The 27,357-nt window shown below is 38.8% G+C and overlaps 1 protein-coding gene across 2 annotated transcripts; it reads right to left on the reverse strand.

Moving 5' to 3' along the window:
- Positions 1-241: 241 nt before the first annotated feature.
- Positions 242-18,894, reverse strand: LOC124864825 (bcl-2-like protein 12). Of its 2 annotated transcripts, XM_047359758.1 has the most exons (8): positions 18,816-18,894; positions 9,794-9,972; positions 7,370-7,526; positions 6,014-6,194; positions 5,311-5,403; positions 3,431-3,504; positions 2,945-3,208; positions 242-1,437 (listed from the first exon to the last, which is right to left on the reverse strand). In XM_047359758.1, exons 3-8 carry the CDS (start codon positions 7,523-7,525, stop codon positions 1,396-1,398), a joined length of 810 nt encoding a protein of 269 aa, XP_047215714.1. In that variant the 5' UTR covers position 7,526; positions 9,794-9,972; positions 18,816-18,894; the 3' UTR covers positions 242-1,395. The 2 variants fall into 2 exon arrangements, with proteins under 2 accessions (XP_047215714.1, XP_047215716.1); XM_047359760.1 differs by lacking the exons at positions 9,794-9,972; positions 18,816-18,894 and having other exon boundaries at positions 7,370-8,243.
- Positions 18,895-27,357: the final 8,463 nt, after the last annotated feature.

A 27,357-nucleotide genomic window follows, 5' to 3' on the forward strand; every position in this document is an offset into this window, starting at 1 on the left:
TTCATTGTCCAACCCCTGTATGTACCCGACTTGTGTGAAGGGCCTTGAGACAACATGTGTTGTGAATTGGCGCTATATAAATAAACTGAATTGAATTGTTCCTATTAGATATTTTTAGAGAGGTTGAATTGAATATCTCCAAAATAATAATGTGGTAAACTATAAAAAAAAACAAGCACAAGTTTCAGGTTATCAGTATATTCTCTACAGTTGAATAAAAACCAAGTTTCTGGACTACAGATAAGATTTCAGCATTTAATATAACGGTCAGTTACAGAGGTTGGAGGTTGACAACAGTACATTATCTCACATATCAGCAGTTTCATTTGCATTAAATAAAATACAAGAACATTTTCAAATCTGCCCAATGTGACTAATGTAAACTGCAATCAAAAACAACAATTTAACACTTAATTAGCATCATCACATTTTCCCTTATTCAATATTGTACAATGGAGAGTTTAGGTGGTGTTACAGCTGGCTTAGAAACAGGTTTAAACCTCCAGTCACATCTGCTGCTGCTGTTCTAACAAACAAAACACAGCAGGCTTAGTACTGACCGGAGCATCAGTATGAATCTCGTCAGAGAGCACACACAAAGTAAAAAGAAACGCACATCTTCACATTATTTAACATTAATTCTTGTCAAACATCATGTAAACAACAATGACTAAAACTCTGACATCACGTTGGCCTATCAACAAGCAGATTCTTTTTAAACACATCCGTACAGTGCAGTTTTCTGCAGCTAAATGGGAGAATGTTTTGTTCACAGCACCATAAATAATTTTTACTTTTCTGTTAGAAAAATAAGTTAGACATGTTATAAATGTGTGTTTTTAGTTTGTGTTTAAATACTGTGATAAAGTAAAACTGTGGTATTTTTTAATCACACCGTTAGAATCTCATAACTGGCCATGCCTTGTTGCAATATTCTTTATTGAGATATCATACTGAACATCTTAAAGATTTCTTTCATAAGCTTTTCACAATTAAAAAATTTGTAAAAAAAAAAAAGCTTTCTTTTTTTTTTCCAAAATGGAATTCAAAACGACATACTTGTTTAAATGGACTTAGCTGTGATCCAAATGGAAATCAGCCACTACTGGTAATGAAAACTATTACTTTCAAACTGTCTGAGAGGTCCTTGAAAACAGATGCTCAGTAGAAGCAACGACAATAAGAAGGTCCCTCATTGAGTGTTTAAAAGAAAAATAGCAACTGGAAGCACTCTAATGCAACAGGAATTAAAGAGACTATTTACATGTAATGTGAATGGCCAGATAAAACTCTGGTCAGTTTGTAAATGTCAGAAAGAAGAGCAAGGTTCTGTCTCTCTGTTAGATGCCATCATCCAGTTCAGCATTTGCTTGTAAAAAAAAGCCACTAAGAGCATCAATCCCACTCTTCAGTCCAGTCAGGGCTGAGCACTTTTTCCTGTAGACAAAACACAACCATGCATGAGTTGAGAGAAAAATAAACATTGGTATTATGCTCTCAGGGTAATGTAGGCTCATCACAGTAAATTAATATCGTGATATTAATATACAGCTTTATTACACAGTGATATGTTTAAAGTATTTATTTCTGTTCAGTTTGATGAGTCTGGCGTAGAGCTAATAAAACCCAAAGTACAGTTTTTCAGAACATTTTCACATTACCACAGAAGCCCACTGAAAAATGTCCATGTTCTGTACAGCATCCGGACTCAGTTTTTGGTTGTGGCTCCTTTTGCATGAATTACAGTATTAATGCAGCATGGCAAGGAGGAGATGTTCAGGAAGCCCAGGTTGCTTTAATAATTGTCTTCAGCTCATCTGCATTGTTAGTTCTGGTGTCTCTCATCTTCCTCTTGACAACAAGTCATATATTCTCTACAGGGTTTTGGTTAGGCCAGTCTGCTGGTGTTACCATGATGATCAAAAGGTGTTTGTAGTTATGAAGTGGGCTGGTACCAAGTCCTGCTAACCCTAACCCTCTTACCAGCATCTTGGGGTGATGGTGGCATAGGTGTTAGGGTTTTGTCCGGTAACCAGTGGGTTGCCGGTTCAAACCCCCACTCTGTCTGTCTCAGTCATGTCCTTGGGCAAGACACTTCACCTCTGATGGTGGCCAGAGGGCTTGGTGGCACTGACTGTATGGCAGCCTTCTGTCAGTCTGTCCCAGGGCAGTAGCTTTGAACCACTGTCAGTGTGTGAATGTGTGTATGAATGGGTGATTATTGATTGCCATTTACCATCTTCATAAAGGGAAGCATAAAGTGTTCTAGAATTCCATGGTATACAGCTGCTCTGACCCCAAACTCTTGAATTGGTTTTGCTGGTTCATCTTTTTCTAACAAACGTTTTCCTTCCACTAATCTTTGCATTAATATGCTTGGATACAGAACACTGGTCAACAAGCTTCTTTAGCAATGACCCATTGTACCATATCGTCCTTATGGAGGGGGCTCCATAAGGACGATATGATTATGTAGACCACAACAATTGAGGTTACACCCTGAAGCAAGAAAAAAGTCCAATAGTAGCAAAGAAAATGGACATAAGAAATGATTACACAAAGGCACTGAAAATACTGACTTTCTCTTACAAACACTGAGAAAATGAATTTGGAGCTTTCATTAGTTGTAAGCCATGATCATCAGAATGAACAGAAATAAACACATGAATTATTTCACTCTGTGGGTCATGAACCTATATAATAGCGCCACACAATATTAGGAGACCATTCAATATGCAATATTATTGGTGACTGTTACAGTGATCATAAATAAACTAATATTTGACTGATCATCAGTTGTTAATGATTTCATGCTGTGGTGATATATTATGCAGTCCTACTATAAAATATTTGAGTCGCACTTGTTGAATCAAATAACTAAAATAAATGAACGTTTTAAGGATATTTGAATTGACTGAGATGCACCTGTAACAGGATCACTCACCCATCCTCCATTACTCTTGATCCATGGGACAAAGTTGTCCATATAGCGCACTGCGTAGCCCTCCAACCGCTGTGTTCCTGTGGCCGTCACCATCCGCCGGGTCAGCTCCATAGAGACAGCTATTCGATGCAGAGTTGGACTAGAAGATTGTCTCGAGTGGGGGGCCTGAGTTGTCAGACTTCTGGTCCAGGTGTCTAGAACATACTCAAATGATTTGTAGCGAATACCTGATAATTTGGAGACCAACTCCGGATTCTCCCGGATCTGTCAGAGGATGTTGCAGTTTACCATTGCAGTTTTCAGTTTTTGAGAGCAGTAGTTATTGTTTGTCTTAAACTTTGTTGTATAATGTCTTAAAATGTCCAGTACATGCTTGGTACCTAAATTCTGTTCTTTTTTTAGCTTAACCAAATAGGTTTTACCATTCAAATGAATACATGAATGAATAATCTACCTATGCACACCTTTTGATGTAATTGTACCTACCTTCCTGTCCATATTGTCTCCTTCTGAACACAGCAGCTTAGCAAATTTCTGTGCCAGTTCATCAATGCCAAGCTCTGCAAAAATATGAATGCATCAGTATAGTCATATAGCTGGATCTTACAGCTCTGGGTTTGTGTCTGCAATAAGCTATTCAGGCCAACTGAAAATGGCAGTCTGTCTCCCTTCACTGGCACTGCCCTTGACAAAGAATAAAAATGTCATTGTTCCTATTTAATAAAAGCACGTAATATAGCTCTAGTTCACCTCAGCTACCCTGTGCTTTATGAGGGGAGCAGGAAACCTCTGCCCCATGTCTCTGCTGTTAACAGATGATATAGCCCTAATGGCTGCTTTCCATTGCTCAGACTGTGGCTCAGTGGGTAGATAATTATCCTGCATTTGGAAGATTGCGGGTTCCATTCCACCTTCCTCCTGTCACATTCTGATGTATTGGTTAATGAATGTTTGAGCATTTGTGTGTGAATGTGGCTTCAGTGTAAATCACTTTGAGTGGTCGGTATGAGTAGAAAAGCATTATATAAATTCAGTCTATTTAGCATTTACCCTAAAAACCTCTAATCGTGCAACTAAGAGAATACACAACTCATCAAAGAAGCTTCAGAAAAGGCACTCTTTAAAAAGAACATGGCAGCAGAATTTAGGTTTGCAGCAAATTTCTGTGACCCATGCTGATCCCTCATGTCATCAGAGACATTCCAACACATTAAAGGTTTTCCTTAAAACCACTTGAGTGTTGCTTTAGCAGAATGCTTCAGGTCATTGTGTTGCTGGAAGGTGAACCTCCATCCCAGTCTTAAATCACAGGCAGACTGACAGGTTTTGCTCCAGAATATCCCTGGATTTAGCACCAGCCATCTTTCTCTTGACTAGGACCGGTTTCCCAGACCCTGCTGCTGAAAAACATCCCCACAGCATGATGCAGTCACCCCCATGTTTCACTGTGGGGATGGTGTGCTTTGGGTGATGGGCTGTGTTGGATTTGTGTCATTTATAGAGTTTTCCTTGGTGGCTGAAACGTTTAATTTTAGTCTCATCTGAACAAAGCGCCATTCTCCATACATTTGGAGAGTCGCTCAGAAGCCTTTCAGCAAACTCAAAACAGGCCTTTTTATTTTTAATAGTAAGTAATGGCTTTTTACCGGGCACCACTCTTCCATACAGACCATCTCTATGGAGTGTATGGCTTATTGTGGTACTATGGACAGATACTCCAGTCTCTGCTGTGGAACTCTGCAACTCCTCCACAGTTACCTTTGGTCTCTGTGCAGCCTCTGATTAATGCCCTCCTTGCTCAGTCTGTGAGTACTAGCAGGCGACCCTCCCTTGGCAGGTTTGTTGTGGTACAATGTGCTTTCTATTTGAAGATGATGAATTTGATGGTGCTCCAGGGGAACATCAAAGATTTTTATAACCCCACCCTGACATTTATTTCTCAACAACTTTGTCCCAACTTCTTTGGCGAGCTCCTTGGTCTTGGTGTGATGCCTCCTGCTTAGTACTGTTGCACCCTCTTCTTTTTTATATTCTTCGTATGATTGTTTTTTTCTCATTTCACTTAACCAACTTAGACTATTTTGTGCAGATCCATCACAGAAAATAAGATTTAAAAACGTTCAAATTAATTGTCAGAATGTAACAAAATAATTAAAAAGCAAATGGGGTGAATACTTTTGCAAGCTACTGTAAGTTGGATCTGTTTTGTGAATTACCTTGAGTCAACATTTGCTGCGAATTGGCAATATATAAACACAATGAATTAAAACTGAATGGAATCACTGAAATAAATTAACTTCTCTATGATCTAATTTACTAAGATGCACATCTACTACAAAGCAATGAATTAATGTGAGTGTGATTACCTGGCTCTGGACTTGGTGCCTTTATCTTGGGGGACTTCTCGATAAGTTTTTCCAGCTTCTTTGCAATCTCCTCATAGAAGTCAGGAGGGCGTTCTGTTGCATGAAATATCATAGATTCATGTCAGATGAAAATAACTTTTCTGCAATCAAGCCTTCCAATTTAGTTTGCTATGATAGTCTGAATAATCATCATCTTCAAAAGCAAACTATACAACCATGACTTGCCATAAGTAACTATTTATTTCTTTGCTTTGTTGTGGGGGCTGGCGGCTCCATTACAAGATGCAGAAGGATTAGAATGTGCAGAGCAGGCAGATCACAAGAATCTATCTGTTGCTGTTTTGTGCTCTTGCACAGATTCATCCTTTTAACTTTATTCCTTTGATTAACCTTGACAAGAAATGAATGTAGCACGAGTGTTGTTTACCTTCTTCAATACAAACCAGTTGGCCTTAAGTCTACAGTTTTGGGCACATTTACTGGTAAAAACGTGTCTCTTATCATAATCGCAAAATGCCAAATTGAACATTCAGTGGGATTAAATCTCATGTAAAGAAATCATTTCAGTTGTTGTTTACAGGAGGTACAAAATAATCCGGTTTATGATTCTGAGAAAAATATTGAAAAGTGCCACATCTGTTTTTGAGGTTTTGTGTGACTTTCGTCTAAATGAGGAACTTGCCACGACAGACTATGCCCTGTCCTCTTTTCTTGCCTGATGGCAAGTCACTCGGTCTCTGGGGATGAGAATCATTTTGCTCTTTTGACACTTTTAAATTCTTTTTGAAGAGCGAAGCAATCTTTTTTTTCATGTTGACTTGTCTCTGCTTCCGCTTCTTTTCACTTTCGTCTTCATCTGATGATGAGGAGGGAGACACACTATCCTGCCAAAACAGATTTTTCATTTTAACACTGAAGTATCATCTATCAACAGAAATAAATTTAAATATATTAATTTATATTTTCTTTTGTGTCCAAAAGAGCTATATAAATAATGAAATAAGGAGAAATGATCGATTAAACAACTGCTTCCAGCAGACCAGCTATTATTTTCCATTACTGAATTAAGAAGGAACAATTATAAAACAATGTTTTAAATGAGAATCATTTCAAACTGAATATGAAAAGAATTCTGTCATGTATACAGGTGAGCCAGAGGTCACATTAGTAAAAGGGTTTAGGCTCTGGGTAGGAGAGATTAGATGCCAAGTAAAAAAAGATTAGGAACAATAGAAATGAAAAAAACTTAAATACGAATTTAAAATCTGGCTTCAAATTAAATAACAGTAAGTTTGACTCATGTCAGAGTCAGATGTTGAGAATAGTTTGTTCTTATTGAACCATTTTTGACACGTTGATCTGTATCCATGGAATAGATACCTGTTCTATTCAGGTGCTCTTGTCTTAGTGTGTAATGTGTCCATTATTTGGTTTAGCACATGCTCAGAAGGAGCTTTGCACTAGTAACTTACTGAAGGTGCATAGCAGCAGCGTCATTATGGTAGGGGCATGAGGTAAAGACCAAAGGATGACTAGATTTAGAGAACACTCCAGCAGCAGGAACATCTGTTAGGTCTGCTGGGTGAGATCATTCTGGAGATTAGTAAAGAGATTCAGAAAGCGGTAAACAGAACTATGACCGTGAGCAAGCACTGCATAATAACCAATGGCAATACTGCCAATAGGTTGGTTCTTGTAATGAGATGAAAATATTTTCTTTTAATTAAGATATGACGGTGAATAATTATCCATCCTGTGGGTAATAATTTAGGGCAAACAATAGAAATTAGTTTTTTGATTAGTTACAAGAATTAGAGAAGAATTAGTACAATTTATGTGATTAATTATCAGTGATAAATAATTGTTTCCGAATGAGGGAATTCGGTCATCTAGGACCGAACCTCTTTATAGCCCTAGGAAATCCATCCATCACAAAGGGTAGAGAAACAAGGCTTCATATTTTTTTTTCTTTTTTTAACTAAGGCAATGACTTTTATTACAAATGAAAACACAGACAGAGTCTAGGACAATATGCCAAATAAAACCAACAGTTTCTTACTTCTGTTTGGTGGGACTGCTTTGCCTTGCTGCTCTTGCCCAGCGAGCCTCTCCCACTGAGAATTGAAGTGCGAGGGAAGTTCTTCATGCGATCCTTGAATCCAGTCTTTGTCTCATCTTCCTTATCCGGTTGAGAATCGTATCCATCCTTTTGCATCCTTATGTTGAACAACAAGGCAAGCACAGGCTCCACTATTCAACTTTTCTTAATTTAGAAATTAGGTTTAAAATCTGTTCAAATACACAATTACTGATGTACAGTGAATGGTAAAACTATCATATCTACTGGAATATTTAATATTTTGGCATGGTATAACTGCACATGTCATTAATACAGGAGGTAAAATCATTATGGAACACATCAACTTTATTCTCAGTTGAAATATTTCTGATAGGGCGTGGCGCAGGTGGTGTAGGGGTTAAGCACGTGACCCATCTTCAAAGCGGCCGTTCCGGGTTCAAGTCCCGGACTCGGAGACCTTTGCCTAGCAGCTATTTTACCATGAAGGCCTGTGAACTACTGGGAGAATATAGTCTGGCCGGATGAGGCCTAAGATTCTGCCCCTTCGGAGTGCATAGCAAGGACCTCCAGAACTCATTTTTCTACACAAGACAGTTTGTGTGGAAGAATGAGTGAAAATGTGACTAGTTTCTCCATACAGAAGATGTCTTAGAGATATTACCAAGAAAAGCTTTTCTGCAAACTATTTAGTAAATTGGTTTCTTGGATTTCTATTCATTTTGCACATGCTTTACTTCAGGTGTTTAATACTTATTCCCTGTGTAATTCAGATTTTTTTACCCATAATTTCATTTGGGTAATAAGTTGGACTTGGCTTTTATGCTATAGAAACACTAAAGCAGTCAGTAAATTCATTCTGTTGCATGCTCAGATAATCAGTTTAACAGTGGGCACCAGGGAACACTAGGACTTGGGTTTGTCATTTCATGGCAACATAGAAGTGCACCCCTGTCTCAAGCCACAAGCAGCTTCAACAGTCCATTAAAGCTGCAAGCAGCATTGGGTGGCCCTCGCAGCTCAGCGCCGCTCAGCCTATGTAGCAACCATGGGAGCATGGCATCACCTACTCAACGCCACAGACGATCCCGCCGCTCAGTTCTGCGCATGACCAGTAGGCAGCAGTGTGAGCAGGCTTTCATACAATCTTCGGTCAAGCCGAGTTGTGATCTGGCGAGAAGCATTCAAAATTTGGCCCAAATCTGACCTTCCTCATCAAAGCTGCACTTACTTGTTTGTTAGTGGGCGTGGCTAAAGTGATGTCAATTCACTGCGTGAAAATGTTCAGCATTGATCCACAATGATGTATACTAAATTTGGTGTTTATCCAAAGATGTATGAGGGAGATAGAGCACTTGAAGTGTGCTACGGGGCGCCATTGATCTAAATTCCAATGTAATCTAATAGAGCTGTTTGGGGGTTGACAAAGATCAACCATATTCAGTTTGGAGTAAATCGGACCATGCATGTTTAATTTAAAGCCAAACGTATGGCCATGGCGTGACATCAGAATTCGCCACGCCACCACGACCACACCCTCTAGTCAAACCTGTCAGTACTGGAGACGAAGTTAGACTATCAGCGGGGGCAATGTTGAGCCATTTTTATTGGGACGTTCGCAGAACCTTTAAAATACTTAAATTTCACGCACGACTGATACCTCCGCCAAATTGGGTGAGTTGTTGAATATGTTAAAGCCACGAAAAAGACAATTCATTTATTGACTGAATAATAATAAGAAACGGAGCGATTACAGCTTGGTCCTAATTAAGGGATGTGTAGTGTGATTGCTATGTGTTATATAACCAACTGGGAGACCATTAATAATAGATATATAAAATCATCTCTAATGTTTCTTTTGTTTTGACTTTTTTGGTATGAGATATTTTATCTCTAAATTTGATATTGAGGTAAAAAGTGTTGGGCTCTTTTTAAATATGGGAGTAATGGGGGGCTTGGGTGTCAATAATCATGTCATAGCTTCTTAACTGAAATCAGATGGAATCTTTAAAGCCCTACAACCCTGAAGGTTAATTCCCAAACTTTTCACCGTTCAATCAGAAAAAGAGGCCGCATCAGATTCAAGAAAGAATCATGTTTGCAGCTCCTGCTTAGTGCTGACCAGCAGCAGCATGACCCACACATGAGAAAATCAAAAGGTTTAGAAAAAGAATTACAAAAACAACAACAATAATATAAAAAAAATAACTAAAAGCCTCAACAGGAAAACTATAAAGAAATAAATTATAAAAGCAAATTAAAATTAAATTAAGTTAAAGACTGACTTAAAATGGTTCCACTTTATATAGACCACAACTGAATGATTTTGGGGTAAAGGAAGGACTGAGAAGCATGATATGTCCTCTATAATGCAGTTCCACAGCCCGCAGAGATGAACAGCGTTACCTGTACTTGTTATGATCATCATTGGCTCCTGCTATCCTGCCAGGGCTCTTTGTGGAGAGTGGAAAGAGTTCGTTCAAGGAAAGCCTGGAGGACTAGATGAGTCTCAGCCTTGACCTCTATCAGAGAGATGGATGACACAGAGGAGACAGAAGATCTGCGATCTGCAGGCTCCGACATCCCTAAAGTAAAAGCAGATATAAAGCAGCAAGCTTCAGGTTACTCAAACACATGAGAAACAAACATATCTTTGCAAATGTAAAATTACAAACATACGGTACTGTTACCATTTTTGTAATTCAACTCAATTCAATTCAATTCAAAGATACTTTATTGATCCCCGAGGGGAAATTAGAATTCCAGTACAACCCATCCAAACATACATCATGACACAAGACAAGGGGGGACGGGTCACCGAGGCTTTGCTGCCCACTCACAGGCGCTGCCCTTGTTAGATGAGAAAAGAGGCCACATTAGGAAAGTTAGGTAAGTAGAGGGAAAAAATCATATTTCACACTTTATCCTTAGCAGGATACAGTTTGAGATTGCAAAAAACCTCAGAACAAAGAAGCAACAAGTTTACAAAACAACATCATGCCGGGAACGGTGAAGGTGGTGTGAGGGGTGCATATGTTTATCTTGAGCATGTGTGTGTGTGTAAGTGTGTGTGTGCAAGTAAGTCCATGAAGCACTGTCACAGAGGCCATTGTACTTGATGGTTCGTTGGGATGTTCATCAACCAGCCACAAAGTTCTGAGCAGGTCCACAGATGTCCTCAGGGAAGGGAGGGGGCAGAGGGAGCAGAGCGTCATGTTTACATAACTTCCAGGAGAAGTTGAAGATAGCCAGCCATCAAGGCCGTGCAGGGGAGCCAGATTCAGAAAAACAATAATTATTTGGGTTAAGCTGACTCTTAATTTTCCATCAGCCTTAAGAGTCTCGCTGGTGCTTCTCAAAGGCGAATCCAAACAGCCAAATTCCTGGTCTTTCTGCCAGATCCAAGCGAACAACTTTCTCCAAGATTTATCCCATTTCACCCGAGTCCAGGAACCGCAACCTGCCTGCGATCCTGTGTAAGGATCACATCCAGTCTGCGATTCAGCTCACGTAACATCTCAGTCTGAGTGTTGATTGCTCTGAAGATCCCATCACACATGCCAGGCAGCCTTACAATGGCCAGAACAGCTGCTGACATTCTCAGAATTTCTCGATATGCCAGGTAACCGCTGACTCCAAAAAGCAGAAATCCTGATATCAAACATCCAATTATATACACATCTTCCACATCCTCGACTGACATTATCGACAAACACACAATCCTCCACTTCTGCCAGGAGTCCATTGTGTATCCGGAGAAAAATGTCCCGTCTGGTCAAGTGGGCTCTCCCGACCCGTCTTCTCGTCGAGAAAATTTGATCAATTGCATAATGTTTGAAATTGCCTTGTTACGATGATTTAATCAATGGGCTATTCATTTAAATAACTGTAGCATTAGTTCACTGTTAGATGAGACACTTTTAGTTTCCCCGTTTTTCCCCAGGACCATTAAGACTAGAAGCTTCCAGTTCCACCCTGAGGGGGATGTTGTCGTTTACTTACAGTTTAGGCCTTGAACTGATAAAGGAGCAGCTAGAGAGACTTTGTTTTAGAAACTCTGTACTTCCTTTTTATGACTAATTAAAATTTAGACGGTTAAATACAACTCTTATGCCATCATTGGATGATCGTGGATTTAATTCTTAGAGTGACCTATAAAATTAACATCTTTACAATGAGAATTCTCATGTATAAAATAAAGTGTTATGGAGTAATCTCCTGAGATTTTCTGTGGAAATGAGACCAACCATAGATTTGGGTTGGCAAGGACCTTCTAGGAAATAAGGAGGAATTTAGAAGCTGGGTACCTGTCAGGTGTAAAGACAAAATAAAAAAAAAAGAAGATGTCGTCTGAGATGGTCTCTCTGCTGGACCCTTTGTTTTTCTCCAAGCCTCCCTGAGAAGATGATGCTGCGTGACTCCTAAGGAAACTGTGTCCCCTTACCAACTGGGAAACTCCCGACAGTAACATTTCATTTCCCAGCTGTTATACAAAGACTGGGTCCCAGCTGGGATCCAAAACAATCATTTGTCCCAAACAGCCTAGTCAGTTGGACAGACACCTTCTGCCTGCTCTTCTCCCTCAGACACCCAGGCCAGTCGTGGAGACAATGGCTGAGACTTCTCTGGCAGGGAGAGAGGAATGTTGAGCAGCTATCCTTGAGCCAATCTTGTGACCTGTAAGGCCAGAGCTAACGTTTTCAAGAACATGAGGTGGGAATGCTCTCTGTTATTCTGCTGAGTTGGAACTGGATAAGAGCAGAGGTGGAAGAGAGAAAACTTCATTGGAATCACAGAGTAGAGGTACTTTTACAAAAGGTTTTGGAACAATTCCAAAAAATCTAATAAATTACCATCTGAGCTTCCTAAATAGTTCTAATAAGATTCCTGCCCGTTCCCTCATTACCTCCGACCCGTTAACTCTTATCAGTAGAAGTAGTTTCTATGTTCTTTGTTGTTTGTCTTCATATTTGTTTATTTTCACATGTTTATTAAAAAAATTTAAGAAAGTGCCCAAAACCCAATATTCATGCGCTTTATGTGTTCTTTGTAGTTTTGCCATCTTAACATTGTGGAGGGGTTTGAGCACCTATGACCCTGTTGGCTATGTCTACAGCTCCAGCACTTAGTAGGGTCTCCCACTGATAACTGTTCTTAGTGATTCGACACTCCCTGGCCGACGATCATAGACAGTATGTGTGGATGCTCCTGCCTCAAACCGCTGTTATACCTTTGTGCAGCAGCTGCTTCCAGAGAATCGAAAAACGTTCATTTGGCTTTTATTCCTTCACATGAAGTGCAATTTATGCACTACTGCAGGTGGCGCTGCAGCAAAAATCTGTTTGTGTTCTACAACTGGTAGGAGAAGGAGTCTACAGAGAAAATTAATTCCACAAACAACCGTAATAACAAAGTTTGGCCTCATAATTTTTTTCCCTCTGTTTGTATCCATTGAACATATGTTTGTAAAAACTGACCTGCTTGCAGCAGCTTGGTGGGGCTACCTTCTGCTCTTCCAGTTTGGTGAGCGCCACTTGTGCTGAGTGAACTGTTACAAAATGGGGACGTGCAATATCAGCAGGAAAGACAGAACACGCCCCCAAAAGAAGCTCATATAAGCGGGTGCTTAAGCAGGGGCTCTGGCTGTTACATCCATACATCCATTGTCTTCCACTTATCTGAGATCGGGTCACAAGGGTACACACAGACAACAACATTATGTTTGCACTGAGCCTGGAGTTATGAGCTGAGCGACACCAACACAGGGGACATAAGGCTAATAAAGTCAGAAAACTCCTTCTGAATGTTGTCTGTACTTACAAGTACATCTGAAAAAAAGTTAAATATATCTGTCACTCCTTTTAGAAAGTATACTTATTTTATATAGATTAATTTCTAGAGATGGCTACCTTTCACATTTGAACCGATACGGTAGCGATACCAGGTACCTGTGAATCGGTATCGGTACTCAATTGCACCAGTTTTCAGAACTTTTATGTGTGTTTGTGTGGTAATAAATGCTAATTTGTTTAATAATAAAATCTCAAAATGCTTTTATATAACATATTTATTTCTCAATAATGAATATATCAAAACATCCAGCTGTTTGCTGTGTAACATCTCAGTTGTTTCAAACATTTCTTCTCCCATGCTGCCGGCTGCAGACAACACTAATGGATGCATGCGTGCTAACGATGCCGAATGCAGGAGTTCTAGCTGTAGATCTGAGGCTGACGAAAATGGTGCACTCTTCAGCCTTGAGAAAAATCTGGTGCTTAACCAGGTGCTTCCTCAGATTATAAGTATTCCCGCCACAGGCCTTTCACTTTGCGTCACAAATATTGCATCGACCATAATCTGCATCGCATTTTGAAAAATGGAGCCTTATTTTCGAGCACTTTCTATCAGCCGTGCTTTGTTGACGGTACAAGCAGCTACTGACATCAATACGCTCTTGTGCGTGCAATGCAGTGTTCATGTGCCGCATGGAAAATCAGCCACTCCCTCACTGTCACGATGATGTGTTTATGTACCGAAACATGGTATCCTTTGATTTTACATGAATACGTAGTCGGTAGTACCAACGGAATTTGGTCGGTACCTATAATAGTACCGAATTCCATACCCATCCCTATTCATCACACAAAGTTTATTAACTTTATTTACTTAATTTCTGATTTTCTTGTTTTTATTTATTTTTGCATTGTTTTTAGTCCGTTTTAACACTCTTTGAGATTGGTAAACTGATATAAACTACATTATAATAAATAAAGTTAAAATTTTATGTGAAATTTTTCAAGCCTTTTTTTGCAGTTGAGTGAAAGGAAAAAGTATGATAGAAAAACGATAAACGTAGCCTTGAGAGAACTGTTAAGCAAAATCCTTTCAAGAATTTGGCAGAGCTTCACAAGGAGTGGACTGAGGCTGGACTAGATGCATCAAGAGCCACCACGCAAAGATGAATCCTAAACATGAGCTACAAATGCCATATTCCTCGTGTTAAACTACTCTTGAACCAGAGACAACATCAGGAGAAAAGGAACTGGACTGTTGCTCAATGGTCCAAAGTCCTGTTCTCAGATGAGAGTAAATTCTGTATTTTTATTTTAAAGTCCAGGTCCCAGAGTCTGGAGGGAGAGTAGGGAGGCCCAGAATCCATGTTGCTTGAAGTCCAGTGTGGAGTTTCCATATTCAGTGATGGTTTGCACTGCCATGTCATCCGCTGAAGTTGGTCCACTGGGTTTTCTGATGTCCACAATCTATCCAGTCATCTACAAGGAAATTTTAGAGCGCTTTATGCATCCTTCTGCTGACAAGCTTAATAGAGATGCCGATTTCATTTTTCAGCAGGTACCATGGTGTTACTGTGCTTGATTGGCCAGCAAACTGGCCTGACCAGAACCTTATAGAGAATCTATAGAGTATTGTCAAGAAGAAGATGAGAGACACCAGAACCAACAATGCAGATGACCTGAAGCCAGCTATCAAAGCAACCTGGGCTTTATTTAGAACTCAGCAGAACCATAGGCCAATGGCCTCCATGCCATGCCACATGGATGCAGTAATTCATGCAAAAAGAGCCCCAACCAAGGCATAAGTGAAAAATCTTTCAGAGGTCTGACATTTCTGTTTAAAATATCCTATATTATTGATCTTATGTGATATTCTAATTTTCTGAAACACTGAATTTTGCAATTTCATTATCTGGAAGCCATAAGAAAAAAACAGCTAGAAATATTTCACTCTATGTGTTATAGATATATCAGTTTTACTCAATAAAATGTTCAATGACATCCTTATTTTTTAGCTGTACTTGACCTGAACAGCAGCTCAGATTATCTGGCTCTCTTAGAGTCTCTAGATGGTGTTACCAGTGGATTTTGTTTTGTTCCTAGTGGACTTTAGTGCTCGTCCAGGTAATATTGGAGTCACCTGGAGGGGTGTGATTGGGGGAACAACTTTCTTGACCTGAATTCAAGAGGTGTTTTTTGCTGGACTTCTGTTCTGGGAAAGTAAACACTATGTTTGATGGCCCCATGTCTGTCTTTCTTAAAGTTAACAGAATAGATAGGTTACCAAGAATTCTATACAGATTGTAGCCTTTGCAGGCATTTTTGTCATATTGTCTGTGTAGCCAGTAGGCGGTAGTGCAGTAAATCAATCAGAACAATGCAATATAGAGAGACCCCCGATATTTGACTATATTCCCCTTTTCAGGTCGTGCAAACTGTGACCTGCAGTATAACAACAGAAAAACATTAATTTCTCTACAAACACAAATTAAGACAATGAAGAGACAGATTGTTTTTCTGCTGACAAATTTAAGATGTAGAATTATGGCGCCTTGAGTATGAGACTCCGACATGAATCACAAAATAATAGACTTACAACTTGACTTAAACTTCAGACTTGACTAGCCTTGAAGACTTCAGACTTGACTAATCTTAGCAACAGTTTTTGTCTCATGTGACTGAGAGTGAAAGGAAGTTGGTAGGTGAGCTTCAGACTGCAGCTGCTGCACGTTTTATTGTGAAAGGATGAACTTGACTATTAGCCAGTGACGTTGGTGGATTGTTATGGGATGTTAATGGCTCCTAACAATCTGTTCATGTTAGCTGTAGCTTCATAATAATGACCACATGACTGAACACTGTGTTAAATAACTTTGGATCACTTAGGAAGCAAAATAAACGTAACTTTCCTCAGACATTTTGTCGCTGCTAAGCTAGCTGCAACATTAACAGGACACTTCCTGCTCAAAATATCAAAATAAAAGCATTCCCTGTTCAGTTTATTCAGCAGTTGAACACTTATTGCAGCGACTTCAAGAGACAAACAAGCCGCCGAGGGGCTGAAGTTGAGCCGGTCCTTGTCCGACGCACTCGTCATAGAAAAAGAATCCACTGAGGTCGAAAGTAAATGCCTTTTAATTACGGTATTAAGGAAAACATAAACAACTTATAATAACGTGTCCAAATAATATGACTTAACGAACACAAATCACAAAGATCTCGATTGTTAGCCGTCAACAAAAAATACAGCGGCCCACACACCCCTTTCCTCTCACTCTCTGCATTGACACTCAGGCAGGTGGGTGAACTCCGCCCATCTCCAGTTGACCCACACATTAACAAACAAACAGCAACAACAAAAAAACAACAATTCCAAATCCAAACAACCAAACATCTTACAAACCAGCCCAATTTCATTTATGGCTCCTACAACACTCATTTATTTACTTATGCCCCTTTCCCAGCTCGATTTTGCCCAGCTCCACTGCATTGGCCCGCTTTGCGAGCGTTTCCATTTCTGCTTTTTTGTACGGGTACCTAGTTTTTTTGGTCACTGCTGCTGATCAGGTTGGACCAGGGCTGAGTAGGGACTACACGTTCTACAAATTATAACCCATGCCTGAAGGCTGAAAGAAATGAAAAAGGACACCATGTCAGCTTTCTGAATTACAGGCAGGTAGGGGAGCTGTATTCAAGAACATCGTAAACCAGCTGATCACACATAAAATCAGCTGTTTTTTATACATGAAAAAAACATATATAGCATACACGATAATACAAACATTTGTACTGTGTTTATTTACTTATTTATTTTATCCTCATTTATTTATTTATTAAATTTCTCCTAGATTACTTGAATGTCACATTCAAGTAATCTAGGAGTGGAGCCGCACCGCCTTAATAGAGCCAGTGGAAAAGGGGCATTACTACACCAATTTCCTTAATTTTGGAAGATCAATGATCGGCCGATACTTACATGTGAAACCGATCTTATCCACCGATATTATCTACTTGTCTAACCTGTTGTGCAACTTTTGTTTCTTTTTTAAATATGAAAAATGAAACACTAAAGGAACTGCAATGCTCTAAACGTTTAATTTATATTTGAGAGTGCTGCCTCATGTGCGGTTAAAACATGTTTATATTGTTTCACGGGTATTGTTCAACATTTTTCAATAAAATATGATTGGAACTTTGAAGGTGTATTGTGAACTTTATAACACCTGACAGTTTCAGTTATAATAAAAAACAAAATCGGTATGGCCAAAATTGGAATTGGCAAGTTAGGCTTTTTAAAGATCGGTAATTGGTGATTGGCCAGAAACCTGCAATTGATTTAAACCTCTTACTATTTATAGAACAAAGGTTTTAAATGTGGATTTAGAAAATGGTTTCCCAATATTATTCAAAATTTTCCAGCGAAGAGAAGAAAACCTTCCTAACCTTATTTAGTGCAATATATAATGAAGGAGTGGACACTATGAAGACCGGGATAAATAGGTGTTAACTTATTACAAAAATTCAACATTTACATGTTTTAATCTCTTTCTATTATTTTTTCACAGCAGAAAGGCCTATTTATATTTTCAATAGGGTACATATTGTGCTTGATCAATTTTCTAAATAATATAGATCTGCCGTTACCAGATTTTTGAATGGTAAATAACATAAAAGTTAACTGTTAATAAACAGTAGTAGCTTGAAAGATAATCATCAAATGTTCATTTGATAATGTCAGTCATTACAGACTTGTCTTGTGAACAACTCTGCCTTTATAACAACATAAGGCTTTTATTATACAGTAAATGATGGTGACGCCATAATTAATAATGTGATTTTAAACTGAAAGATTATTTTTAAACCCTCAAGCCAGAACATTTCTTTGCTATGACAATTTTCATGCACTACTGTCTAATGTTTAAAGTCTTTACAGGATTTTCTCTCCTGTGTGAGACACAAGACAGAACTCTTGGCATGTGGAATGAGATAAATCTACAGAAACTGCTGCTGTCATGTCAATATGAAGCATCACAAGGTGGCCCTTGTGAAACTCGTTTAAATCCTTAAACCCATGTTTCTAGCTCTTAACACATCAGGTTTGATGAAACAATGTCCTCTTGCTGTCTAATCTAGTCCAACCACTAATAGCAGCCATGATGCAGAGATAATTAGTGTGTTTTACTATTTGTCAGCGGTCATAATGTTGTGACTCGGCCTAGAACAGTGACAACAGTTTGGGAAACTGAGCATCCATTCATGACAATGGAAGCCCTGGAAAGGAACGAGAATACCCGAGTCAGTTTCGGCTAAACACTGGTTAATAAAGAAACTGAGCTTGCATTTTACAACAAGGAAACGCACACAACAGAACAAGCTTTAACCAGAAGAAAGGAGGACAACCACCTGTAACAGCTGAATCTGTTTGGGAGCGTTACCTCTTCCTGAAACAACACAGCAGCATGCAAGCTACGGGTTTAGCTGGACTGAACGTCTAGTTTGAGATACAGAATCTCTGAAACTCAGGACGAAACTTTTTTTCATACACGGGGTTGGTGCTAGCTTCGGAAAACAATTCTGTAACTTGGAGTCTCCCTAAAATAAAGTGAGACTCCATTGAAAACATCCAGCTCACCTACTTTGTATGTTTAGGTTGTCGAACAGCTTGTTGTCTTACAGTCGGTCTGCGCAGCCGGAGAACTGTGCGCAGCTATCCCGGACAGCTCGGTAGTAGGAGGAGGAGCTATTCTGGAGGACCCAAACATGTGCTTCAAACAGTTAGCTGTTAATACTGTGATATCTGGTGAAGCTCTCATGTAAAACATATGGAACTACATTTATCTGTAATCATTTGTTTTTCACGTGCAAACACATGAAAAACATTCATATTTACATGTGTTGTATTTTGGTCTGAGTTAGCCTTTAAAACACAGCAGCAAGAATACAATAGAGCAATGGTAAAATGAAAGTACTATCTACTATTCTAGTGTTTACAAATTGTGTACATATTTAGATTTATGTGTTATACTTAATTTGTCACTTAAATTTTAATTTTGGCAGCATCTTTAATAAATAATGTTATGGCGGGAATCAGTCATTTGCAGACTTACTGTTGAACAAAAAACTTTATAAACTGCTATAAATGTTAAGTTGCTCAACCCTGTAGATACTACAGAAAAAACAGCTTTAAACTTATGGAAAAAATGAAGGATAATCAGGAACTTAGCTGCAAAGTTACATATTTGTATTCCTATTTGAACAATAATACAACAATTCAAAGGTTCATTTAGAAAGTAATCAGTATATCAGCTTCTGCAAAAATGTATTTCTATGTAAGCAATTATGACTTGCTGTACAAAATCAAAATTATGTTTTTACCATTAAATAGTATGTCAGCTATTGTATAAAAAACTCATTTTCTTAACAAAAGGTTAGAAAATAAAGAACACTAAAATAAATATGATGATAGCATGGAAAAAAACTAGACTTTGCGACAGAGACTTGTCTTTTCTACCTTTACGAACTGTGTTCTGTACATTTCTGTGAAACTTAGATCATCGAATAATTTTAATGTCAGGGTAAAATTATCTGAGTAAATACAAAAATCAGTTTTCAAATGATATCTGTTTATAAATGGAAAAAGCTGTCCAAACCTACCTGATCCTTTATAATAAAAAAAAAATAATTGAAAAAACCCACATTTTTAGTTTTATTTAAATAGCCACATCCAGGTGTGATTACTGCCAGACCTGTAGAACAAAGAAATCACTTAAATAGCACCTGTCAAATAACATGAAATAGGTTAAAAGATCTTAAAAAGATCTCATCTTATTAAGAGCTCATCAAGGTCTCATCCAGAACGTCACACAAGAACCCACACAAATATCTAAAGCTTTGCCAACCTCATTTGCCTCAGTTAAGACGAATGTTCATGATTCAACAATAGAAAAGACAGTGAGATCCATGGAAGAGTTTCACTGCAGACCAAAATTAACTAAAGGTAATAGGTTTTGTCTTAGTTCTGTGTGCTGCATGATTTCAGGTTTTTCTGTTGTTTATTTTGGTTGTTTTGCAGGAACATTTCTGCCTTGTTTTCTACCATTGGGTTACGCTGTGTCATCTCTGTTTTTGGAATGTATTGGATCTTTGTTTTCAGTAAGTGTTTTCCAGTTTTGTTTGTGAAATCCTCATCCTCATCCATACCATGACCTTTTTCCTGCCTGCATTTGACTCCAACAACTCCAAAATCGTGACAGTTGTATAATTCTTTTGGGCTGTGGGAGGAAAGCAGAGTACCCAAAAACAAACTATGCATGCAGCAGGACAACATGCAAACATCCAACCCAGGACCTTCTTGGTGCAAGGCAATCATGGTAACAGCTGAACTACTATCAGGCCTAAAATGATTGATGTTTTTTTTCTAGCCCGACTGATATAAAGATATTTAAATTAAACAAAAAAAGACAACCTTAGAATATTAAATAAGTCTTTCATTGACAAACAAATGAAATGGAATAACAACGTTTATAATCAAAACTCTATAATAAATATTGCTTGTCTATAGTGATTGTATGATGAATTGTTTGGTTCAAGTGAGAATAATGAATATAGCATTAGCTTCTGCTAACTACTTTGAAGGTAGTAGTTAGCTGTTGGTTCACTTATCTTAAGTGAACAAACAGGTTTTCAAATGTGAACTAAAGTCTTTAAAAGATCCCACTGACATCAATATTTTATACATCATTACTTCAACATCTTAATGGACAAATTGCTCAACTGTGAAGAATGATGTGGTCCTTCTGTTCTCTTCTCTAAACCAACAAACTGGATCACATTTTTCAGCTAACGTTTGGTAAGAACTGCAAAAACTACAAAGCATCTTCTCTCTGGGCACACAACATACATTCCAAAATGTGTGTTCTATCTTTTAAATCTTACAAATAATAATTTAAGGTGAAGGCCCAAGGTTTAAATAATGGCATTCTCCATCAATCTGCATAAAGTTTGCATGTTTTTTTCCTGTGACTGAATGGGTTATATCCAGGTTCTCCGGCTTCCTCACTTAGTCCAAAAACATGAGGTTAGTTGGTTTCTCTAAAATGACTCTTAGGTATGAGAGTGTGTGTACATGGATGGATGGATGAGATATCATATTATTTATATCTTCAATTTGCTGGTTAGACTGAATAGGCGTATCCGACTAACCTATCTGGTAATGGATAAGGAGGATACCCACCAAAATCCTTTTAATTCATTTCCATTTTGGTATTTGCCTAATATATGTCATAAAGAAAATTTTGCTCCATTCTTGCTTATACTTATCCTTTTGCCACAATTTGTAGCAAGCCACCAAACTCTGCAGAAAAAGTGCCTTAATGCAACATAGATGTTCTTCAACACAAGTTGAAAAATGTTTTCAAATGCTTTGAGTTGAATGAATGCCAAACTACATGGTATATGTCGTAGCCAATGTTTTAATATTGAAGTAAAAAAATCCCTGTAAATTATCAACTGTGTCAACAATAACAAAACAAAAACAGGGTAGATACCTCAGTACAAAGAAGTTCAGATGTAAAACTGCACACATCTTCATTTCATCAGGAAATAATGGAGGAGAACGAGGCTGCAGTCTTTGGTACAGCACCCCCCAAACCTGTCCAGCGTCAATAAAATCAAGGCACTGTACAAGGATTGGGAGTGACCAGACCAAGAATGAGGAGCTTTGACCAAAAGATCCACATTATTTTCACTCATAAATACCACTAGAGTAGATATGGTGAATGGTGTAACAGGTTGAGGAGAAGTTCTGTTGAAGCTCAGGTCTGAGTCCTAATCGCAGTCTTGTACTAGCTGTCCTCCCCTTCTCTCCAACCCACTTTTATGCTGATCTGCTGTGAAATAAACAACACTAGAGCTGAAAAAAAATAATTAAATTGAATAGTTAAAATACATTTGAATAGTTATGTTAAAGTCTTAAAACATGACAACAAGGTAATAAAATATGTCACAAAACATTTGAAAATATTAGAAAAATCTAAAAGATTTAGTATTCTAGATTCTATTTTAGTTAGCCCCGTTTTACTGTGAAGCCATTTTGTGCATGCTTACCTTCTGCAACAAAAAGCCATTTCCTGCGTGCGAGAAACTTGGTGCATCTCTCCAGCTCTAAGTCATCTGTAGTTGAACCTTCCTGCGCACAGATCCATCCTCTACCACATCACCCGCTCCTGTCCCCATACCCAGACTCTTGTCCCTCTATCTATCTGCCCCCCTGCAAAAAAAATCAGTGTTCATCAGAGGTGTGGCCAATAAGGAGCCAGGCAGCAGGGTGAGGCACTTCCTCTGTGACAGGAAACTAACAACAAACACCCAGAGACCACAAGCAGGAGAAGGGGGAGGGGAATGAGATGAAGAGATGCTGATGTTTGATGGCTCTGAATACAGTTACAGTTCATAGATAGGTCAGTGGAAAATATCACTCTAGTTCATTTTTGAATTCAAACTAATCCCCCAAACTAACAGTTTGTCTCCTTCTATCTCCTCCTATGTAATTAAGATTACCTGCTGTCACTTCCAGAAATTACCCAAAATGCCCAAAATGAGTCTGTAAGTGGGTTCAGAGCTGATGCAGAATTTGATAGAACACCATGGATGTCTACAACGTCCAGGTCTTCATCTTTGGAGATATGAAGGTCTTATTCAATGTCAATGAAAACACACTGTTTCTTTAAACAAATAATTTCCATCACGAACACATAATTTCTATTAAAAGTGCAAATGTAAAATCTTAACACTTCATTCAAATCAGTTGGAAAACAAACCTTACAACCTGACAAAAAAGTAAGACAGTGTAAAAATCAATAAAATAGCTTTCGGTTAAACATCTATAATAATTTTGCTTTTGCACCACTTTACTTTATCAGACTGTTACTCTGACCAGGAAGGGTCTAGTTGATCTACAGTGCATCCAGAAAGTTTTCACAGCACTGCAGTTTTTTTTCACATTTACTTATGTTACAGCCTTATTTCAAATGGTATTAAATTAATCTTTTTCCTCTTCTACACTTAATACCCCATTATGACAATGTGAAAAACGTTTGAGATTGTTGCAAATTTATTACAAATAGAAAACTAAGAAATTACATTCATCACAGCTTTGCCCATGAAGCTCAAAATTGAGCTGAGATGCATGCTGTTTCCACTAATCATTATTCAGATTTTTCAACATATTAAATGGTCCACCTGTAGTAAATTCTGTTGATTGGACATGACTAGGAAGGGCACACCTGTCTATATATAAGGTCCCACAGTTGACAATGCATGTCAGAGCACAAACACTAAGCATGAAGTCAAAGGAATTGTCTGTAGACCTCAGATAGGACTGACTTGAGGCACAAATCTGAGGAAGGATACAGAACAATGTCTGCTACTTTGAAGGTCCCAATGAGCACAGTGATTCATTTGGAAGTAAAGGAAGTTTGGAACCACTAGGACTCTTCCTAGAGCTGGCTGTCTAAACCAAACGATCAGGGGTGAAGAGCCTTAATCAAGGAGGTGACCAAGAACCCCATGGTCACTCTGGCAGAGGTCCAGTTTTCCTCTGTGGAAAGCGGAGAGCCTTCCAGAAGGGCAACCATCTCTGCAGCAAGGCACCAATCAGGCCTGTATGGTAGAGTGGCCAGATTAAAGCAACTCCTTAAAAAAGGCACATGGCAGCCTGTCTGGAGTTTGCCAAAAGGCACCTGAAGGACTCTCAGACCTAGAGAAACAAAATTCTGCTTATCACCAGACCCATACAATCCACAGTGAAGCATGGTGGTGACTGAATCATGCTGTGGGGATGTTTTTCAGCAGCAGGAACTGGCAGACTATTTAGGCTACAGGGAAAGATGAATGCAGCAATGTACAGAGACATTCTGAATGAAAACTTGGGCCAGTGCTCTCTTGACCTCAGACTGAGACAACGGTTCATTTTTCAGCAGGACAACGACCAGGATCTCAAAGGAATGGCTTCAGAACCCCTCTTTGAATGTCCTGGAGTGGCAAAGCCAGAGTCCATACTTGAATCCGATCAAACATCTCTGGAAAGATCTGAAAATGGCTGGGCACAGACATCCAACCTGATGTAGCTTGAGATGATGAGAATGGGTCAAACTGCCTAGAGATATGTGAGCTAAGCTTGTGGCATCATATTCAAAAAGGCCTGAGGCTGTAACTGCTGCCAAAGGTGGATCAACAAAGCATTAAGCAAGGCTGTCAATACTTATGTAAATGTTATTTCTTAGTTTTTTAGTTTTTTTTAAATGTGCAACAATCTGAAACAAACCTTTTTCACATTGTCATAATGGGGTACTGTGTATAGAACGTAGAGGAAAGAGAATACATTGATATCAATTGGAATAAGGCTGTAACATAACTACAGTGCCTTGCAAATGTATTTGGCCCCCTTTAACTTTTCAACCTCCTGCCACATTTCAGGCTTCAAACATAAAGATATAAAATTCAAATTTTTTGTGAAGAATCAACAACAAGTGGGACACAATCATGAAGAGTCAAACTTTTTTAACAAATAAAAAAACTGAAAAGTGGGGCGTGCAATATTATTCGGCCCCCTTGCGTTAATACTTTGTAGCGTCACCCTTTGCTACAATTACAGCTGCAAGTCGCTTGGGGTATGTCTCTATCAGTTTTGCACATCGAGAGACTGAAATTCTTTCCCATTCTTCCTTGCAAAACAGCTCGAGCTCAGTGAGGTTGGATGGAGAGCGTTCGTGAACAGCAGTCTTCAGCTCTTTCCATAGATGCTCGATTGGGTTCAGGTCTGGACTTTGACTTGGCCATTCCAACACCTGGATACGTTTATTTGTGAACCATTCCATTGTAGATTTGGCTTTATGTTTTGGATCATTGTCTTGTTGGAAGATAAATCTCCGTCCCAGTCTCAGATCTCTTGCAGACTCCAACAGGTTTTCTTTCAGAATGGTCCTGTATTTGGCCTCATTCATCTTCCCATCAATTATGACCATCTTCCCTGTCCCTGCTGACGAAAAGCAGGCCCAAACCATGATGCTGCCACCACCATGTTTGACAGTGGGGATGGTGTGTTCAGGGTGATGAGCTGTGTTGCTTTTACGCCAAACATATCGTTTTGCATTGTGGCCAAACAGTTTGATTTTGATTTCATCTGACCAGGGCACCTTCTTCCACATGGTGTGTCTCCCAGGTGGCTTGTGGCAAACTTTAAACGAGACTTTTTATGGATATCTTTGAGAAATGGCTTTCTTCTTGCCACTCTTCCATAAAGGCCAGATTTGTGCAGTGTACGACTGATTGTTGTCCTATGGACAGACTCTCCCACCTCAGCTGTAGATCTCTGTAGTTAATCCAGAGTGATCATGGGCCTCTTGGCTGCATCTCTGATCAGTCTTCTCCTTGTTCGAGATGAAAGTTTAGAGGGACGGCCGGGTCTTGGTAGATTTGCAGTGGTCTGATACTCCTTCCATTTCAATATGATTGCTTGCACAGTGCTCCTTGGGATGTTTAAAGCTTGGGAAATCTTTTTGTATCAAAATCCGGCATTAAACTTCTCCACAACAGTATCTAGGACCTGCTTCTGTGTTCCTTGGTCTTCATGATGCTCTCTGCGCTTTGAACAGAACCCTGAGACTATCACAGAGCAGGTGCGTTTATACGGAGACTTGATGACACACAGGTGGATTCTATTTATCATCATCAGTCATTTGGGACAAGATTGGATCATTCAGAGATCCTCACTGAACTTCTGGAGTGAGTTTGCTGCACTGAAAGTAAAGGGGCCGAATAATATTGCACGCCCCACTTTTCAGTTTTTTATTTGTTAAAAACGTTTGACACATCCAATAAATTTCACTCCACTTCATGATTGTGTCCCACTTGTTGTTGATTCTTCACAAAAAATTGAATTTTATATCTTTATGTTTGAAGCCTGAAATGTGGCAAGAGAGTTCAAGGGGGCCGAGTACTTTCGCAATGCACTGTAAATGTGGAAAAAGTGGAGCGCTGTGAAAACTTTCTGGATGCACTTCATGTTCATACTAAGATACAGGAAGTTATCTTGTACAATTGGTGTTCGTTATATTTTTTATCTTCTCAAAATAGTTATATGAAGCGTAGTCATGTTTGCTAAAGGAACCAATTGTCTGAATCAAATATTTTCTTTTACCTATGTCATTTATATGTTCTTTTTTCTTCTCTCAGTACTCACAGTTTTAATCAAATTCTTTCTTCAACAGTGTGTACTGTTGGAGCAAAATCTTTAAGTAGTATTTGAATACAACACTGAACACTGTGTAAAGTCAGGATAATTTAGCTCCAATTAAAAACCTGGAAGTGGTTTGTGAAGAGGACACGTGATTATTTTCATGTCCCAACACTGTTTTCTGGAGAACAGCTTCATCACGCCCTAGTTTTACCACGTTATTGGCACACACATTGACTGTTGATAAGCACAGTAATGGTAGCAGAGCCAACAGTATCACTATCATTTCAACTATCAACAGGATGAATAAGTAAGAAAAAGATCCCATCGCTTGTCCAAGAGATACCTTGTTTGGGTAAGCAATAGTATGAAGAGTTCAGAATGAATGCAGTGCTACCGGCAAATCACTAACATTTAAGATGATACAAGCAGAAATGCAGCAATTACTTACAGGTCCTTCTCAAAATATTAGCATATTGTGATAAAGTTCATTATTTTCCATAATGTCATGATGAAAATTTAACATTCATATATTTTAGATTCATTGCACACTAACTGAAATATTTCAGGTCTTTTATTGTCTTAATACGGATAATTTTGGCATACAGCTCATGAAAACCCAAAATTCCTATCTCACAAAATTAGCATATCATTAAAAGGGTCTCTAAACGAGCTATGAACCTAATCATCTGAATCAACGAGTTAACTCTAAACACCTGCAAAAGATTCCTGAGGCCTTTAAAACTCCCAGCCTGGTTCATCACTCAAAACCCCAATCATGGGTAAGACTGCCGACCTGACTGCTGTCCAGAAGCGTTAATACTTTGTAGCGCCACCCTTTGCTACAATTACAGCTGCAAGTCGCTTGGGGTATGTCTCTATCAGTTTTGCACATCGAGAGACTGAAATTCTTTCCAATTCTTCCTTGCAAAACAGCTCGAGCT

The sequence above is a fragment of the Girardinichthys multiradiatus genome, chromosome Y, assembly GCF_021462225.1.
Source record: "Girardinichthys multiradiatus isolate DD_20200921_A chromosome Y, DD_fGirMul_XY1, whole genome shotgun sequence".
NCBI classification, from domain to species: Eukaryota; Metazoa; Chordata; class Actinopteri; order Cyprinodontiformes; family Goodeidae; genus Girardinichthys; species Girardinichthys multiradiatus.